Below are 20,416 nucleotides of genomic sequence, written 5' to 3'. Positions count from 1 at the left end.
TTGTGGGACTTTTTTTTTTAAATAACCCAGCTTTTTGTCATTGTTAAGATGGGAGTTGACATTCTTTTGCTATTCTTTACATTCTAAATGGAAGTGGAATTAGAGGCAAAATGAATTAAAGGGTATGATTCTTGGTTTCAAGGATTTAGTAAGACAGGAATGTACTTAAAATGAAATATTACTTTTATAAGAGATCATCTGTCAGGTGATACCTGAATCATAGAGAATTAAGTGAATAAAGCTAACCAAAAAGACCAGATCGTGGCGAACTGGAAGAACTGGTAAAGGGCTCTTGGATGTGTCTGGACCACTTTAAAAAAATTTTTTTTAGTGTTTCTATTTGTTTTTGAGAGAGAGAGAGAGAGAGAGACTGAGCACAAGCAGGGGAGGGACAGAGAGAGAGAGGGAGACACAGAACCCTAAGCAGGCTCCGGGCTCTGAGCTGTCAGCACAGAGCCCGATGCGGGGCTGGAACTCATAAACCACGAGGTCATGACCTGAGCCGAAGTTGGATGCTTAACCAACTGAGCCACCCAGGGCCCCATGGACCACTTCAAAGTCATCCTCCTCAACTAGTCTCACATAGCAAGCACTCAACTGCTCAGAAGTGTAATTTTAATGCTTCTATAAAATCTTATTTCCTTAGTCTAATAACAGCCCTCATCAGCTGAATTCATCAGACTTCACCAAATACATATCTTGTTAATCCTTCCAATGTACTCTTTTGCCCTGACAGGAATGTGTCTTCAGTGTCTTTGGAAAAGTGTATTAATCTTTTGTCTCTTCACTGTGCCATTTCACCTACCAAGAATATTAAGACTCGTGGTCATTCTGTAACTGTCCACTTTAAAAATGAGGTTAAAACTTGCCATTTTAAGAAAGTCTTTCTCGGGTTAATTCTCAGACAGTTATTTCTTCTGAGTCTCTGAGAACTTATGTATCTAATGTAATTTTAACAAAAGGAGTTCTGTTCAGGGAACTGGAACACCTGGGTTGGAATCTTAGGTTTGTCACTAGTCTAATCTTCCCCCAAGACAGTTCACTTTGTTAAGCTTTTGGTTCCCTAATTTGTAAAAAAAGAAAAAAATAGGGAAAATGTTGACCAAAATTTGTGATAAATTAGGTATTTAATGAAAAACAGTCCAGTATGTAAAATATCAAACACGCTGAAGCAAATCAGTCATAGATAAGTCAATTCACTCTGCTTTAGCCACTACCAATAAATTGCAACATGTGTTTTAAAACCCTTCAGTAAAATGCCATGAATTCTTAAGGTATTGCCATTATAATTACATATGGTAGAGTTTCATTTTTTTCATATTATTTCATGCATGTATACTTAATTTTTATTTATTTTGTCTTAAGCTTGGGGGTTTGCTATGGACTTTGGGTAAGCAAGGTAACACTTCTGGACCTCAGTTACTTCAACCCTAAAATGGGGACAGTAGCACAGAGAGTACCAATTTTTTAAAAATTCATATATTAAAAGCATCTTAATTTTATGAAGTCTAAAAAAGTGTGTTTTCCCATTCATTTACATATATCCCTTACTTTTCCCCCTTCTCCCAACCCCCCGTAAATTTAGACTTACTCAACATTTTGCCTTATTAGGATCTGTCTGCCATCTAGTGACAAAAATGGTAACTGCAAGATCACCTGGTCATTGTGCACCAGGGGAATGTTTCTCACCATTCAAACTGTCAGAAGTGCCATCCGGAAACCATTGTGGTGAAAAGAAAGGAAACATTGATCTTGCTTATTGTAGCTGAACCAAACTTATTTCTTGAAGTCTCTTTCAAAGTTAAGTTTGATGGTTTCATGACTTGGACCCTCTGCCCCTGTCACTTTCTGCGTACATTTGCTTGTGGTTTTTCCTTCATAAGAAATGCTTTTCCTCCTTGTTTTTACCAGTCCATTTTTTTGTTTTGTTTTGTTTTATTCAATGTCTAGCTAGAGATTGAACTTCCCTAGTAAGATATCTTCTTGAATAAATTTTATACCATGCTGAAAACTTTCCTTTTGCTTTAGTGTAGTATTTTCTCACATGCTTAATAAGCATCCCTTGCTATACAAGTGTTTACTTCCAAAATTTTATGAATCTTTATGCTAGATGTGAATTTTACACTTCACATCTCCATGTGAGCAAATTTTTCTTTTCCAATTGTATGTGGGTAGAACCTAGCCGGAGTCTGATGGAGGACCTATGATATCCAGTGCCCCATCTTATTTTTAATTCCTCGTACTAGAATGATGTCAAATTCTCCAAAACTCTATTTTGTTTCTTCTGATGTCTTTTTGCATTCAAAAGATGTACCTTCTTCTCATGTAGTACTGGCTCCCACAAAAGCTGCAAATGCTAAGTTACTTGCTAATTTGTACAGCCTGTGAGTGCAGTTGTGAAACAGTGAAATGACCATTGCATTGTGAAATGACCATACAGCAACTTTGAAACCTCTTTATTTGATCCCAGAATTTGCCATTATTTATAGTATGTAATTACAGTCCTATATTGTTACTGTTGTTAGTATGTTGACTGAACCTACTTATTGGAAATATTATAATTTGACATCAATCATGACTGGTATTAATGGTCATTTAAATAAGTTTTCATCTATGATCAAAAAGTTTGAGTTCAGTTATATTCCTACAATGAAGGATAGTTCGTATTTATAACTACTGTATTATATTCAATAATTTTGCATTTTTATCACATATTTATTGACAATCTTGAAAGGAGGGATATCTTTTTATTTTGTATGCCTCACAGCATGGAAGACAGTAGTGTGGGTAACAGGTGTTTAATGGATCTTTGTGGAAGGAAGAAATGCTAAGAATTTTTGAAAACTGAGATGTGGTTACTACCTTATTTTAAGGAATGCACAATAGCAGCTTTCAGTAGGTTCTCAAATATTTGTTGAAAGAAAATAAAACAATAACTGGCTTTCTGTTACTCTCCATTATCAGATCTTGCAAGTTTGGGGTGTGTCGTTTGCCTGTGCCCCCACCCCAACCAATTTTTCATCTCCCACTTTTTCTTGCTAGATTTTCTGATCTCCCCCACTTCCTTAAAACCCTCCATAAATTTAAATTTAGTCAGCTTTTTGCCACCTTAGTATATCTCTGCCATCTAGTGATCAAAAAGCTAATTGCAAAATAACGCACCCTTAAAGAACCCTGTGCACAGGCACAGGTTATAGCCCCCTCTGATAGCGGTCTTTCATTCCATTATATATTCTATGATCATCCCACCACAGGACCTTTGCACATTTTGTTCTGTCTTGTCATCATCTACTTAATACCTACTGACCTTTCAAGGCTCGATCCAAACATCATTTATATTTTATATTTATTTTATGATTATTCAATTTATGTCCAACTTATTAGAATTTAATTTACATGAGGGCAGGGAGCCTTGTTCTCAGTCATCATTGTACCCTAACCTAGCCCACTGAAGGCATTTCTGTGATCTTTGTTGAGTGAACAAATGAATATAGTACTTTTCTGTACCTCCTGGACACTGAAAATACTTATGTCACATAAGCAATTAAGATAGCATTTACTTCTTTACGTCACATAGTTTATCAGTTTTTGAATTCATTTAAATACTCAACAGAAATGACCTATTGTGTATGGAGGTATTCATTTATTCAGGAAACATTAAATGCCTACTTTAAGGAATAATTTTATACAACTCCATTGTTTTATTTTTTTCATTACTAATGAGGGAAATAGTAAAATGTTACAGTAACAGTAAGATGTTACTGATACAACAGATAATCCAAAGAACAAATGCTTAAGACAGGAATACTGAAGCATATATGTTAACAGATACCAAAACCACCAAAATCCACACCATAATAATTACATCTATGCTGGACACAATTCATCTTATGAACACAAAACTTTCATATTGCCACCAGACCTCCATAGGTTAACTTCTGTCCCTGTAGGGTTACAAATAGTCAGAGACTATGGGTACGGACCTCTATAGCATCAGATAATCCTGGAAAGAAATGTAGACAATTCCCAAAAGTCCTTTGACAGGACACAAGTAGTTGTTTGCCCATTTCAAAATCTTTTACAGTTTTTCCTGTAATAATAATCTCAAGGGTTATTTGTGATCAAAAAAAAAAAAAGAAGAAGGCTATTCTCATTAGGTTTGTCCTGATTATTTATATTGGAACAGCAAGAATGATAATTAACTAACCATATAAGTCTTCTTGACTTTTCTTGATAAATCTTGAGCCATGCAGTATTGACCAGCACAAGGCCACAGAATTTACTTCTTTCTGGAAGGTTTCATAAGAAATCTTGGTTTGGGCTTATAAAAGTCTGTTCTTTCCTATCTTGGGGCTAGGAAACTAAGCCAAGACATCTTCTAAGTTCTATCTAAAATACCTATAAACTAGGGTGAATTTCTGTTGAAAAGTTCTCCCAATTTGCTGGTCCCTGTCCTGATGTAAGGTTAGACTCTGTCAAGCAGGCACCAGGCAGGTTTTCCTGGGAAGGCATTGTTGCCATTGGCTCCACAAATATCGCCAGCCTTTGTTCCATAATAACTACTACTTGGTTGTTGGATTTGTGTCCAGTTGTGTCCTTGCAAGGCAGATAAGGGCAATGAAAGATGCAGAGTACAGTAGAATCAGATAACCCCACAAAGGCTTCTAAACACCATCCAGAATTCCACTGATAGGACATTCCATACTCTTGTTCCTTTCAAAGTCTTTTACAGTTTTTCTGATACGAATATGTATCACACAGGTGCTTGGTTCTGAGGGTATGAGAGGTAAATTAGCAAGATTCCTGCCATCAAGAATCTACCGCTGTACAGTGGGAGAGAGAGAATTTAACCATGACCACAGTACAGCGGGATGGACAAGTCCCATGAGAAATACGTGTACAGGTATTCTAGGAACACACAAGATGACTGAGAAAGTATTTCCTGAAAGGGGAACTCGTGAGCCAGGGCAAAAGATAATTAGAAAAAGAGGGGAAACACCACGGAGAGGGACGTTCTGGTACACACATCAACACATGTGTCGGACAGAGGCAGAAAACACGGGAAACCTACAAGCAAGGAAGAGGGTGTGGTGGTAATGGAGCAGACATCCGTATGGCAAGTGAAGGCTTCAGAGGCTAATTGAGCCAGATCCCTCTAGGCAAAAGTAAGAGGTACAATATTTATTCTGAAAACTGTAAGGAACCACTGGAGGATTTACTTAAAGAGGAGTGTAGCATTGTTAAGTTTAAAAAGATCTCTCTGTTAGCAGGTTAGAGGCCGTAGCATTCTACAGGGCGGAGACTTAGATTTTCAAATGAGAATCGATGGGTACAGACAGAGATAGTGGGGATGGGAAGGGGAATAAATGTAAGAGAAGAGCTGTTCAGGGAGAGGCATCAGCGGATGCAAAGGTCCTGTAGTGGAATAAGTCAAGGCAACCATAAGGGACTGAAAGAAGGCCGTGGTGATGCCTTGTGGGTTAGAACAAAGTGACTAAAGTGGGCAGGGCAGGCAGAGCCTGGTCTTGCGAGACCTGACAGATGAAGAGCAACACAAAGGCATTTATCTTTTCTGTTTGTTTCCTTCAACAAATATTTACTGAAAACCAACTAAAAGCTGCTTCTCTGCACTCCTTAAAAATAAGGCAGCAGCTGCATTTCATTTTCCTCTGACTTGTTGGCATCTCTTTATCCCGCTGACATCCAGGAAGCACCTATTATATACGTACTAGTGTTTTCCGTGCTGAGAAGGCATACAAAAGAGCTCAGAGGTCACAAAGAACATGAGGTGGATCACACTTCTCGAGAGCTCAGAGTACAGCCACGCAGGCGGCCACACAAACAAGTAACGCAGTGCAATTGATACATTGGCCAGACGTTTGGCCAATACATGGCTACACAGAGGGCAGGTGAAGAGAAGGCTTTGTAGCATAAGTAGGAGTTTTTCCAGTAAAGAAGAAGAGAGGGTTTTTTTTTTCTTTCCTTCATTTTTTTTTTTGTACCATGTCATCTCTTAATCACTTTATAATCATTCTTAAAAAAAAAAATCTGTTCCCAGCCAGAGGCCATATTATGAGTGTCTTGGTGCTTATTTCAGGAACTTGTAGATAATAATTTATAATGAAAGTGTTTATTGACCCTTGGAAACTTTCCTGTTATGCACTTCTTACTGTGAGATTTCTATCCAGGTCGGAAATAGATTGTTTTCTCTGAATCCATATAATACACAAAATTCATTCCACCAGCATTTGCATCTGCTTATTATCATTCTAGTTAGAAAAATAAACATGCATACCTCTTCCCAAAAGTCAGTTGTATTAAGAAAAAGAGCATATATTTTACATTATAAATATATTTAGATTTTATTTTTATTTTGTGTATTGAGATTATTTTTCTCTTTCTTAGCCATTTATATTTCAGTTTCTGTCTAGTTTCATAGGCCGGTTTTCAATAATGATATATCTGTGATTTATGAATCCAGGTAAAGATGTGCTGTTATTGGCTATGTATTAGATCCTAAAGAATACGTAATATATTTTCTGCAGTCTAAGCTTATTTGCTACCTATTATCCATAAAAGCTTTCTATTTACAAAATTGTGACCGGGTCTTTTTGCCCAGTGTTGTATGTTCTGGGCATAGTGGAAAAAATCCTTTATTTCTCCCGAAAGTACAATCCCTGAGTCCCAGTCTACCAGAAACAGTAATATAGGGATAAACTGGGTTCATAAAAGCTCAGAAACTGATAATGCTTTTGCTAAATAAGCTGCCATTTTTCTCTATCTTGCATATGAATCAAACTGGAGCTTTTTTCTCCTTTTGTTTTTCTTTTGTGGGTGTGTGACCTTAACAAATTACATAATTTGATGTCATCAAGCAGTTGACATATTCACTATGTGTCTCTGGACGTTGTCATTTCATATGCAGAGGCTGCAGTCCCTACTGCTTGATACATAGTCAGCAACTGCTAATTAGAAGCTTATTTAAGACAGACAAACTGGCGCCTGGGTGGCTCAGTCGGTTGAGCGTCCGACTTCGGCTCAGGTCATGATCTCACAGTTCGTGGGTTTGAGCCCCACGTCGGGCTCTGTGCTGACAGCTCAGAACCTGGAGCCTGTTTCAGATTCTGTGTCTCCCTCTCTCTCTGCCCCTCCCCTGTTCACACTCTGTCTCTGTCTCAAGAATAAACATTAGAAAAAAAAAATTAAAAGAAAAAAAGACAAACAATTTGTAAGAAAGTGTACTCAGAATATGCGCAGTACAAAGCTTAACACTCACAGGAAAGAAAACATTAATCAGTTGTAATTCTAATTTTAACTAACTCTGTTGTGAAAATTCATCACAAGATACACCATTTAACGGCATCCCTATGTAGAAATTGATAGAACTGTCATCTAGCTAGGACATATAAAACCAAATTCAAACGTATGAGTTTCACAAATAGGTGAAGTAGCTTCATAAAAAAAAAAAGTTGTCATTAACAAAACAAACAAAAACCAAGAATCTAGGCAGACGTAGATAGAATATAAAAGTAACTTGTGGGAGAAAATGAACAAGGGATTGGCAATACAGGAGAGAAAGACCTATCCTGTTCTCGATAAGTGGTATGAGCTTGGGCAAATTATGGAGCTTCTGTGGCGTACTTCTGAATTTATCATGGGTTTTATTAGACTCTGAGCTACTCAATGACAGAGACTCAGCCTAACTCAGCTCTGTATTCCCAGAACCTAGCCCCACTGTGTGTGTATATGAGAGTGCTTGGCAATGTACTCTACGAACGTAAATATTAAGCTATGTATTTATTATCTTATTTTGTATTAGTTCTTTCTCTTAGTTTTTTTTTTTAGTTTACTTTTTGAGAGAGCGAGAGTGAGCAGAGGAGAGGCAGAGAGGGCGGGGAGGCGGGGGGAGAGAATCCCAAACAGGCTCCACACTGTCAATGCAGAGTCCGAAGCAGGGCTCAGACTCACAAACTGTGAGATCATGACCTCAGCCAAAATCAAGAATTGGACACTTAACCAACTGAGCCACCCAGGTACCCCATTTTGTATTAGTTCTTAAATAGTCAATATTTTTTTATTTTTTAAATAGCAGCATGAAGTCTCAGCTCCCTCATAGTTTTGTTTGGTTTTAGTTCTGATTTGTTTTGTTTTTCAGAAAGAATTGAATGCAAGGCCCCTAGCTGGCATAATGTTAAGCCTATACGGAGGTCAGTGTTATAATGATGACTGATTTTTAGAAACAAAGAATTGTATTATATTTTGTGAGTTTTGGATGGAGGGGAAATAAATGTATTTTTCCTACAGAAATAATATTGTAAGTGGTAGTTGTGTTCCTAGGCCATTCCTCAAATTACTTTTCCTCATATACTTTAAACTTGTAGTCATAAAATGATATTATAGTTACAGGCCCCAAATACATAGCTAGTAACCAAACTTGTGGAGAAGCTCACTACACATTCTGAGCAGGGGCTACAAGATCATATTTCTCTATACATTCTTTCCTTTCTTCTACTCTCAGCACTGGCATAGAGGAGGGAGATGAGTAGGGATCCACTCCTGAATTATGAATTCCAGAAATTTGCTTACTCTTTATGTCTGCAACAGAAGAAAACAGCTATCATGGGTGCCTGGGTGGCTTAGTCAGTTGAGCATCTGACTCTTGATTTTGGCTCAGTTTGTGATCCCAGGGTTATGGGATCGAGCCCCACATCCCACTCTGCGCTGAGCATGGAGCCACTTGAGATTTTCTCTCTCTCTTGCTCTCCCTCTGCCTCTCTCCCCTGCTTGTGCTGTCTCTGTCTCTCTCTCTCAAAATTAAAAAGAAGAAGGAGGAGGAGGAGGAGGAAGAGGAGAAGGAAAAGAAGAAAACAATTATCTAGATTGGGAGATCAGAATTGGAAGACAGAAACTTCTCTGGTGATGTCATGGTTAAAGTCTACGAATTTCAGTTTTGCTGCCATCCGTTCAAAAGGATGCTTTGCAGCCATGGACACCTATAGCACTCAGACTCTGGCCATTTCCTGGGGTGCCTGCATGGCTCAGTCAGTTTAGCGTCCAACTTTGGCTCAGGTCATGATTTCATGGTTCATGAGTTCGAGCTCCACGTCGGGCTCTGCTGACAGCTCAGAGCCTGGAGCCTGCTTCAGATTCTCTGTCTCCCTCTCTCTCTGCTTCTCCCCTACTTATTCTCTCTCTCCCTCTCTCAAAATTAAACATTAAAAAAAACTTCTTTAAAAAAAATTAAATAAATAAAGATGTGCCATTTCCTACTTACAGAAACCAAAACTCTTACAGGAAGTGACTGATTCCAGGTCTGATGCAGAAAATGTATAAGTTGAAATGAGACATTATGTTGGGCCAAAAGCAAGAAGCTTACTAAAGAACCTCTGAGGTCACTTGTGTTTAAAGGACACAAGAGCCAACCTGAGTGGACTAACACTGGATCAAAGATAGGACCATTTAAAAAAAACTTAAATATTGTGGAAAGAACACTTAACATAATTGAAACATGTTAAAGTAAAGAAAAGCTTATAAGAATTCTTGGATACCTTTCATACAGCTTCAACAGTTATCAACGTGTGGTCAATCTTATTTCAGTGCCAGCTCCACCCATGATCCCTCTCCACCACTGGATTATTGTGAAGTAAATACCCAATAGCACATCACACATCATTTAACCTGCAAGTATTCAAGCTATATCTCTAAACGTTAAGAGCCATTTTTAAAATGTAATCATGGTATAGTTTAATAATGGGACATCAAACATCAAGAAGAATCTACTGTGACAGACTGAGCCATATGAGATATGTACAAATGATGATGCCTTTTTAAAAACCCTCACAGCTCACTTTTAGAGATCATTAGGTATAAACTCATTACTCTGGAAATTGTTAAGCAAAAGAAAGAATCAAGGATTTATCCTACCTCTCCTGTACACATTGAATTTCAAAATAGTTAATAGGACAAAATTCTTGGTAGAATGCCAACAAGTAAAGATAGAAGAAATGCTTTTGAAAAGCATAATTTTGAAGCCCCTAATGCATAATTAACTTACCCAAGGATTATCACGGGATGCTAAAACCATCAAGTGAACAAAAATTCATAGTGGATGGTATCAGCCAACCTGAATCCTGGAGCCATTAATCAATCTTAGTGCCACCGAAAGTGAGACAACTTAACATTATGTGCCTCCTGGTCTGAATGATCTGGTGCAGTAAAAAACACATCAACACCTATAACATGTTCTTGCCAAAAACAGAAAAACAAAAACCCAGCAACTGAGTCTATCCAAGCTTCCAGATGTAACTGCCAGTTTACAGGAAGAGGATCAAACCACATGTCTAGGGACACAAATGGCATAAAGGGTGGAGAAAGTGGAACTGATAGTCTCTGAAGGAGACTTGACAGACACATCAACCAAATACAGTGTTAACCTTGTTGAGATTCTGGTCCAGATAAACAAACTAAAATATTTTGGGGGTAATAAGGGAATATGAAAACGGCCTGAGAATAGAGGATGTTAAAGAATAATTGTTAATTTGTATGGTATGATAATGATATTTTGGTTGTGTCTAAAGAGCACTTATCTGTTAAAGATACACAATGAAGTGTTTCCAGGTGAAATGATGGGTTGTCCAGCTTTGGTTCAAAGCCTTGCTATTCAGCAAATAACGTGCAGATCAGGCAGCACTAACTTCATCGGAGAGCCTATTAGAAATGCAGAAACTCCGGCCTCATCCTTAGAACCACTGTAGAGTCAGAATCTACGTTTTCACCATGATCTCCAAGAGATTTGTATGCATACTCAGTTTGGAGGAGCACGGCTTTAAAATAATTGGAGAGATGGGATAAAAGAAAGAAGATTGGCAAATATTGAAGCTTATTGAAACTGGGGGATAAGTACATGGGGATATGATTGATTATAAGTCAAGTAGTTTTAAACCAGGGACTGACAGACCGGATCAGTGTGTGTGTGTGTGTGTGTGTGTGTGTGTGTGTGTGTGTGTCCAATCCAGTGATTTGTTCTTGTTTACTAGTTTGAGCTGTAAATGTTGACATAAATATTGCCTGATTCCCTCCCCTTATAACTGAACAGCTAGTCAAGTTGTTGGGTAATATTCAAAAACCTTTAATGCATATTTCTTTTGAAAGTGTTCTTGTCATGGGGCACCTGGATGCCTCAGTCAGTTAAGCGGCGGACTTCGGCTCAGGTCATGATCTTACATCTCATGGGTTTGAGCCCCGCACCAGGCTCTGTGTTGACAGCTCAGAGCCAGGAGCTTGCTTTGGATTCTGTGTCTCCCTCTCTCTGTGCCTCCCCCGCTCGCACTCTCTCTCTTTCTCTCTCAAAAAAATAAATAAACATTAAAAATAAAATTTAAAAAAAGGAGTCATACAATAAAAGTGTTCCTTGCCAAATAAAATTCTTCCTTTAAAATTTATGAAAAAGACTTATTTAAACTACTAATGCCACTTTATTGTCAATTCCCCTCTCTAGGGACGCTTGAAAAGACCTCTTAAGAGCCTTGATAGTGCTCTGTATGATGACGACCATGACGAGAGAGCAAGCAAGTAAGTCGTGATGGATTTTAGAATCCTACTAAGTGTTGTGGCCGAAAGGCAGGAGTTCTAGGATTTCAAAAGATAGTTGAAAGAATGTACAGTCCTAGAGATCAGATTTTGCTGCCTTACGGTGTTCTTCAGCAAAAAGAGCCAGTGCTCAGTGGAGTCTCATGGGGGATGAATCTTGAGATAGGAAGAAAGATAGACTTGAAATATCTTATTCTTGGAAAACAATGATGCCTACAGAAATATCTGGAATAGTGTTAAAGGAGAGATAGAAGCCCACCCAAGTTAGGCTCCTACCCACCTAGTAAAGAGGGGCAGGTTAAATGGCAGGAACAGTGATAATAGTCAATTAAAATAAATTGAGTCACGGGGATAGGAGGGGTTTAAGTCCATGGTGATATCAGAAGGTGAAATTCTAATACAAAATGTTAAAAATAATTTTACTATAAATAAGGAAAATAATAATAGTAGGTGTTTAATTTTTTTAAACAAGTTTGACATAGGGAATGACTCTTTTTTCTCTGTTAAGTGTATCTTTGTCTATATAAAGGAATATGCATTCTTCTCTAAAATAAATGAATAAATAAAGAGAAAACCACATACCAATATTGAGAGTTAACTTGGCTATAGCGAATCCTCCAAATGTTCCGTCTACTATTTCTAAGGCTAATGTCCCAAATCCCACAGAATTAGACTGTGTGAAAAGCCCTGCTTCTGCTTCCAGATTAAGGACCCATAGCTATTTGTTTGTTTTTTCTTTGTGCATGTACCCAAAATTTCCCATATTTGAATTGGTATATACACATCTCTATGAAGAATTTGACCATGAACCAGTTAGCCATTTCGCTGTTGTTCCACTGAAAAGCACTTTGGTTTTAAGACTCTCTCACTGCTTGAATGTAGCCGGGGGAAGGTTCTCGTATGCCTTGTGCGTGACTGTAACTACTAGGATGTGCTTCATTTTCCTCCAGGTTATCCTCTGAAGATGGAGAAGAAGCTTCTGCTGATTTTTATGAAAGCGATGACTCCGTTGAAGCAAGAGTAAAGACTCCTTACTCAGGTGAAATGGACCTACTAGGAGAGATCTTAGATACACTGAGCACACACAGCTCTGACCAAGGAAAGCTGGCAGCAGCGAAGAGCTTGGATTTCTTCAGATCAATGGATGATATTGATTACAAGCCTACGGTTAGTTGATTTTTCAGCCTTAAAATTAAATGAAAACATACTTACCCTTTGCTATGAATTGCTTCATGTTATATATAGTCCTAGTTGGTCAAAGCGTTTAACCTCAAACAGGTAAGTAGTCAAATCTTCAAAAATATAAAATTTAACCACGAAAAATTCCAGTATTTTCCAATTTTGTGTCCGATTCTAGTGGTTATTGTCATTAATTGAAAAAAAAATTATTTTGGGGTTCCTGGTGGCTTAGTAGGTTAAGTGTCAAACTTTGGCTCAGGTCATGATCTCACAGTTTGTGAGTTCAAGCCCCACATCAGGCTGTGTGCTGACAGCTCAGAGCTTGGAGCCTGCTTCGGATTCTGTGTCTCCCTCTCTCTCTGCCCCTCCTCTGCTCACACTCTGTCTGTCTGTCTCTTTCTCTCTCAAAAATAAATAAACATCAAAGAATTTAAAAAGAAAAATCAAAAAAAGAAAAAAAATGTTCTTTTATCAAGCATAATAGTCTCTTACGATCTGATTTTATAGTTGTCTTTTTTGGGCACTTTTTTAGATCTGAAATGTTTCTACTTTTTTTTCTATATTTCCTGGATCTTCAAAAAAGTGTTTAATAAATGTATCAATTCAAGTAATTTTTTTATTATATTACTTAAAAATGAGCAGTGTTTTAAACAAATTGAACTGAATGTTTGAAAAAACAAGAGATGGAAGTATGAGTGATGGCAACCATGTTGTGACTGTAAGTAATTCCAGAACTTGGCATTGACTATACGAGGTAGCTGGTCTGTTTGGGTTCTTGGGGGGGAGGGGACTTGGCAAGTTCTTTTTATTTAATTTTTCATCTTTATTGACATATATTTATATGTTTTCTTGTTAATAGAGCCATTTGCAGGTGTTCAGAATTCACTATTGATGCTATATTTCTTCTACGAGGAACTTCAAGTTCCCAGCCATGAAAGATACTAATATTTATTTCAAACTGGAAAATAATTTGCTGAAGTAATACTATAGACTCATTAAAATTTTTCTGAATTTGTGGTTTCTGCTTTCAGAATAAATCCAATGCACCTAGTGAGAATAATCTGACCCTACTTTGCAGTGGTTCTGGTGACCAAGTAGAGTGGCATCTCGGGCAAGATGATAGTGCCCTTCATGGCAAACACCTTCCTCCATCTCCCCGGAAGCGAGTTCCCTCTAGTGGTTGGACAGATTCTCTGTTTATCCTGAAAGAGGAAAACAATGAAAAACACCTCAGTGTTGACAATGTGAGGGGGCCCGCGGTCACAGAAAAGGCAGCTTCTGCTTCAGAACTGGATTTCCAGTTAGCTTCGCCTGAAGTTTCCGAAGATGAAAAGTGTAAAACAGAAAGGAAGGAAACACTAAGCCAGATTTCAGATGATCTGCTTATACCCAGCCTTGGGCGACATTCATCTACTTTTGTCCCTTGGGAGAAAGAAGGGAAAGAAGCCAAAGAGACTTCAGAAGATAGTGGACTGCTTCATGAAGTGGTGTCGTTATGTCACATAACATCTGCCTTCCAGCAAGACTTAAACATTTCAGAGGAAAACACAAGTGGAAACCAAACTTAAATCAACAGTTAAGAGTCACTCACGTGCATCTAAGCTTCTATGGAGACATTTTAGGATTCCATGTAATCTCTATGGTAAACAGAATTATATGTAGGAATGACAGTTGTTGGACTGTCTAAAAAATTATTGTTCATTTGGAGCATACATTTTTCCCACTCATTCATCTCGTGAGTGTGATTATATATTGATTGATTTTTTTAAATGTAAACCTAATTCTCCTACTGTGCTCTTAAATCAGGTACTAGTTTGTATGTATGTTGGAAGTATATGTTGAACATATGATTTCCCAGTATTTGGTGCTTAATGCCATTCATTTATTTAAACTAAGTATGCATATATAACCCTTGCACATAACCAGTAGCTACTATTCTAATCTGGTTGAGCATGAACTGATCAGGATATCAAAACTTCTCAAAACTAGCCTGAAACTACTGAAACTGTTGACCCACTAACTGCCTTAATCTTAAGCCTATATTTAGCATACTTTAATAATTTATGGAATTACCTGTAAATTTTGAAGGATAAGTTATAAGTGTTCTGCAGAGCAATAATGCCTTTTTCTATTCATTGAATCAAGGACAAAATTAATTTTTCAAAGTTAAAAAGCTCTCTTGTGGACACTGCAGCCATGTTTTCCAAAACGTATAAAGGTACACATTTACCTTTCACTCAGTGAAATATATGAAGTGCTGAATTACAATGTGAAATTGATGACTTCTGTTTACAAATGAGACACTTTAAATTTTTTTCCCAGTCTCTCTGTATGCCTTTGCTATCTAGGAATCCAGTCCCAGAAAGCCAAACATAACATGAACTATCCTGATAAAGAAATATTCCTATCTTTTTTTTTCTTAACTAATAATTCTACATTAAATATTTTTATCATCTCAAATTTACTTTTTAAAATAATTGACTTTATAGCTTAGAAGTTTTTGATTTATAGACAAATTATGAAGAAAGTACAGAGAGTTCCCATATAACCCTATACACAATTTCCCCTATTATTAATATCTTACATTGGTATGGTACATTTGCCACAATCAGTGAACCAGTATCGATAGTCCATGCTTTATTCAGATTTCCTTAGTTTTTCCCTAATGTCTTTTTTGTGTTCTAGAATCCCATCCAAGATACCACATTACATTTGGTTGTCATGTGTCTTTAGATGCCTCTTGGCTGTGACATTTTCTCCGACTTTCCTTGTTGCTGATGACCTTGACAGTTTTGAAGAGTACTGATCTGGTCCGATAAATTGTAAAATGTCCCTCTAATAGAATTTGTCTGCTATTTTCCTCATGACTACACTGTGATTATGGGTTTGGGGGGAGGAAGATTCCAGAAGTGAAGTGTCACTTTCATTACATCATATCCAAGGTACATAATGTCAGCATGATTTATCGTGAATGTTCATGTTGACTTTGATAGCCTAGCTTAGGTGGTGTGTGTTAGATTTCTCCACTACACTTTCTCCCCTCCCTTCCTATACGGTAGTGTTTGTTTGGAAGGAAGTCACTGTGTACAGCCCACTCTTAAGGAGTAGAGCTTATGCTTCCTCTCCCAGAGGGTGGAGTAGCTACATAAATTATTTGGAATTCTTCTGCATAGGAGATTCGTCTCTTCTCCCTCAAATTCACTGTTAAATGTTGAAATTCATCTCATAAGGAATCATGCATTGACTGCTTCATGATAAGCTAGTTTGTCAGGAAAAAAAATCAGGAAACAAAAGCAGTGATGTTACGGTTAATTTGGTATTTGTGTATTCAGTATACACTCTGTACATCCCCAATCATGATTAGTTTTAAAAAATTGTCACTTTAGAAAAGATGTTTGAGAAACCATTCAAGAACCTCATCAGGACTGTACCCTAGAACATTTGCTGAAAGAATTTACTTGCGAGTTAAAAAAGGAATCTTGGAAGGGGTGTTGTTAAAAACATTGCTTAAAAATATTTATTCAGGTCAGTCTTTAAATAATTTAAAGAAATGACAAAGTTTTTTTCTTTTTACAACCACATCCCAAAATCTTAAGTGGATATGTTTTACTGAGGACAATTATTCATTCATGTTTATAAAGGAAGACAAGTCTTATTTTCCTTATAAGGATGGACTCAGTATACATTAAGGAAAAAAGTGTTTAATCCTTATTAAGACAAAAGTTAAGACTCAAGGTTCTTGTCAAATTTTGCCTTTATATACTCATTACAAAATTCCGTTTTACTTTGTTGAAGCGTATAGTAAAAGAAGTCAACTTATCAGAAGAGCTATTTTAAATGAGAAGGAAAAAAAGGTCATTCTGGTTGTGAATCTGCTTGGCAAATATTTCTTCATAATTTTTGAAAAGAAAAGCCTTTTTTAACACGACTGTTCGAATGAGGCATGGGAATGGGAATATTGTGAGTGTAGCATAGGTAAAGCTGGGGTTTTAGTCCATTTGCTTAATAGACATCATGGCTTCAGAAATGTAAGTTCTTCTGTCATCCAGTCCCCTCATGAGATGTTTGACTACAAAACTGTGTTGTGAGGGTATTTAGCCACTCACAAGCAAGTTTGCATGAAGGTATTTTAAACTGGATTTGTGCCTTATTTTAACATGCAAAGTCAGCTTTTATATTCTGTGTTAAAAAAAAACAACAACAGCAAAAACAAAATCTGTACATGTTGTTCTTGGAAAGAATCCAAAAGACTAGTATCCAAGAGACTACTAATCTGAAAGTATTAGTATTTCAAATCACTAATATTTTGAGTATTCAAAGTCTTCTCTTAAACTAGACTTCCCAGTGCTGCGGTGGATGTAGGGAGAGTGAAGTGAAGTGAAGATGAATTCTGAAATAAACAAAAGTATTATCTTATTTTCTGCTATGCTTATATTTTCTATTATAACTAAATGAAATATTTGTGAACTCCCCTGCTATTTGAATTTTTTTTTCCAAGAAGCTACATCTGTTCCACAACAGAGTTGTATAAATGAATAGGACGTTTGGCTTTGGTAAATAGTCTTTCATATGGCCTCTAAACCATCATAATTCTCCCTGAATCCCACCATGGCTTTTATCCTCTTTGCCCTTAAATATTGCATTTGTGGTGTTTCAGGAGGGGATGGAAGAGTAGTGTGTGAATTTAGAAGCTGTCGTTTTGTTAAGTCAGTATGTTGTTAAGTGGCAGATTTTGATGGTTACCCACTTTAGCATATTTTAGAAAGGCACCAAAATATAGCAGGATTATTTTCCTGATTAAAAATGGATAACTCATCACTTAGGAAGTATTTATTGACTTTTATCAGTCGTATGCAAGGTACAGTATCTGAGGATTTTAGGAAATAAAATAATTAACCTAGTCTCTGCTCTGAAGGAACCAATTAAAACATTTGAATTTAAAAGGAAAAGAAATTATAAATCTCATTAATAATAATAATAATAATATATTTTGCTTAGAAGTTATTAGCCCAAGATTCTAACATCAAAAAAAGTCTTTTAAGGCTGCTTAATCAGAAAATGCTCTAAGTACAGAACCACAGTACTATTTCCAATTTCATTAACTTTATTATTATAATGAAGTATAATAATGCTGCTATTTTAAGATATCTATTTCTAAAGGACAGACTTAGAGGCTCTTAGAAACTAAATGTCCTTGTTTATCTGATTGTCTGTCACCACTATGCTCAATCCTTTCACCAGGCAGCACAGGGCTCTATAAAGGAATGATGCTTCTTTGCAATACTGAGGGCCACTTTACTTACCTTAGGGCTAACTGAGGGTGTGGGTGCATGTTGATGGAAACTAATTTTTACTGTCTTTATCTTGATAATAGCATTCTCTAGAAACTGTCTCTGCTGTCCCTGCCTCTTAAATTAAAACTGTGTCAGTGCTGTTGTTAGGATTCTGTGCTAAGATCCTGATGGTAGAATTCAGGTATGTTCATGAATTAGTTGTTTCTTAAATAGCATGAAGTAGACTCATGATCGAGAGGAGAAAACTGTGAATGTTCTCATAATCAGCACTAGATCTCCCTTCTCATGCAGAAAATCTGGATTTTCAGGAAAAGATTATTTTCATGAATAAATTTTCTGATGCAAATTCCATTTTGTTTAGCGGAACAGACCCTGATTCTGGGTAGATATTTGTAAATGAGAATGTAAGTTTCAGAAAGTAAAACGAATACCCAAATCTCATCCCCCAAAGCACTTCTTATAAGGAAATAGCTTTCACAGAGTCTCTGTCAGTACTCACATCTTTCCTGTGTCGCGCCCAGTACTTTGCTCATGTCTGTTTCTTAAAGCTTACTTAAGAGGCAGAATTGTTTTTGAGCAAACCGCTTCGCATTTTCATTTGGTCATGATAGGGAATTATGTGTATTTAGAAAGATGCACATTTTATTTTGAAAATAATAGGATTTTGTGCAATATTTTTCCTGCATAATTTAGTTCATATAAATATGCACATCTGCTTTTCTAGCAGATGCCTTAAGGTCATGTTTTTCAGTATTTGTGTAAAATTGTATGTAGCAATGTTCTATGTGATTTTAGAAAAAAAAATCCTTTATATTGTTGGCAGGAGAAATGTTTTTGTTTATTTAAAGTAATTATGGATATTGCATTATTGTATCATAACTAACTGCCTCAGCAACAATAAATATGCAATAAGGAAATCCTGAACCTTAGGTTAGTATTGACAATACTATTACTTTAAAAGAAATGTATATAGTGCAAAATGCTGATTTTACATGTGTACATGTAACAGATATTCAGTTCCACCACATAAATCTAAATGGCATTTGTATGGTGATGACCACATATGTAGATTGTAATATCCTTTGTGATGAATCTTTGGTAAGATTTATAAAGGGCATTGCCAATACTCCTTGACTGTCTATAAATTAAGTTAATTTTTGTATGGTGTACAGTTTGTTTAACCTTAGAGCTTCTATAGATTTCTACTTTTATTATACTTGAACGAGGCAGAAAAGCACTGTGGAATATCTGTAGCTCTGGATGCGATCTGCAAACATACCAAAAAATTAAACAAGGTACTGAACAGCAATATTAGCTGGATGCTTTCTATCCAGAAAGCTGTGTTTTCCTTCAAACCATTCTTTAATTAAGTAATTTAAAACATGCAATCTTTTATCTTAAAAGATTGCAAAGTCACAAATGATTACCTCTTTGATACGATAAATGTCCAGGTCTCTTTTGTCTCTGTGTTATTTCACTTCTCAGATGAGAGCCTTAATGAGGTACCTTAACAAATCCACCCTCTGGTTGGTTATGTGATGTTTAGGAAAGGACAGAATTAGAACCCTGTGCATGCTAAATGCACCACAGGCATCAAGTATAACTTCCATGTGGTAATTTTGAGAACCATCTAATGATCATATACCAAAAACAAGACTTCTTGACTCTGTTACGATTTAGTACTTACAGCAATGCCTAAAACAGCAAGCAAGTATGAACTGCATGAAGTCCACAACTTAATATGCATAAAGGTTTTTTTTTTTTCTATAAAAGGTACATGAGGGGTTCAAAATGGAACTTTTCCAAAGGTTATTTCTTTTGCTTTAAATGACTAACTGTTTAAAAGTACTGAACATCTTGAGCTTTTTTGCTAGACATGGTGACAGATATCTGTAAACACCTACCCAGCATTGAGATTTGTTTCAGTGTTCTTGCATCCTTGAGGCTACAGTATAAATCATCTCTAAAGTTGACTACTATTGGGAGGACATTGTGCATAAAAGTGTTGTTTGGGGATTTTTAAAAAAATATGCAAACGCAAATATTGGATGAACTACATACTACCATAAAGTGCCCAACAATGCAGTTATGAAATAAAATTGGTCATAATTAAACTTTTGCATGGTGGTGACTCTTCTTTTATAACTAGCCAGTTATTCCCTCGGTGTTCTAGGTGACCTGCTGTCGGACCCAACTGTCTTCATCCCTGAGCTTTGTGACTGTTGCAGTGTAACTTCAAGCCTGAATCTTTCTGACAGGTCTGTTTGAGAGGTATCCATTCCTTCATGTATGGTCAACTAATTATATTCGGTTCTAAAATCATAGAATAGGTAAGTAGAATGTCACCAAATGTA

At 36.7% G+C, this 20,416-nt stretch overlaps 1 protein-coding gene across 3 annotated transcripts in view; it reads left to right on the top strand.

Annotated features, from left to right (window-relative positions):
* The window catches only part of DENND1B (DENN domain containing 1B), a 259,688-nt gene extending 239,506 nt beyond the window's left edge, over window positions 1–20,182 (top strand). For all 3 annotated transcript variants that reach the window (XM_078440761.2, XM_078440759.2, XM_078440760.2), the window contains 3 exons: window positions 11,498–11,571; window positions 12,540–12,756; window positions 13,800–20,182. In XM_078440761.2, the coding sequence (XP_078296887.1) occupies window positions 11,498–11,571; window positions 12,540–12,756; window positions 13,800–14,336 (828 nt within the window). In that variant the 3' untranslated portion in view covers window positions 14,337–20,182. The remainder of the gene's footprint in view (window positions 1–11,497; window positions 11,572–12,539; window positions 12,757–13,799) is intronic.
* Window positions 20,183–20,416: the final 234 nt, after the last annotated feature.

Source organism: Panthera onca, chromosome F1 (genome assembly GCF_046562875.1).
Source record: "Panthera onca isolate mPanOnc1 chromosome F1, mPanOnc1 haplotype 2, whole genome shotgun sequence".
NCBI lineage: Eukaryota > Metazoa > Chordata > Mammalia > Carnivora > Felidae > Panthera > Panthera onca.
The sequence above is the reverse complement of the archived record's forward strand: the minus strand, read 5'-3'. Positions and strand labels throughout refer to the sequence as shown.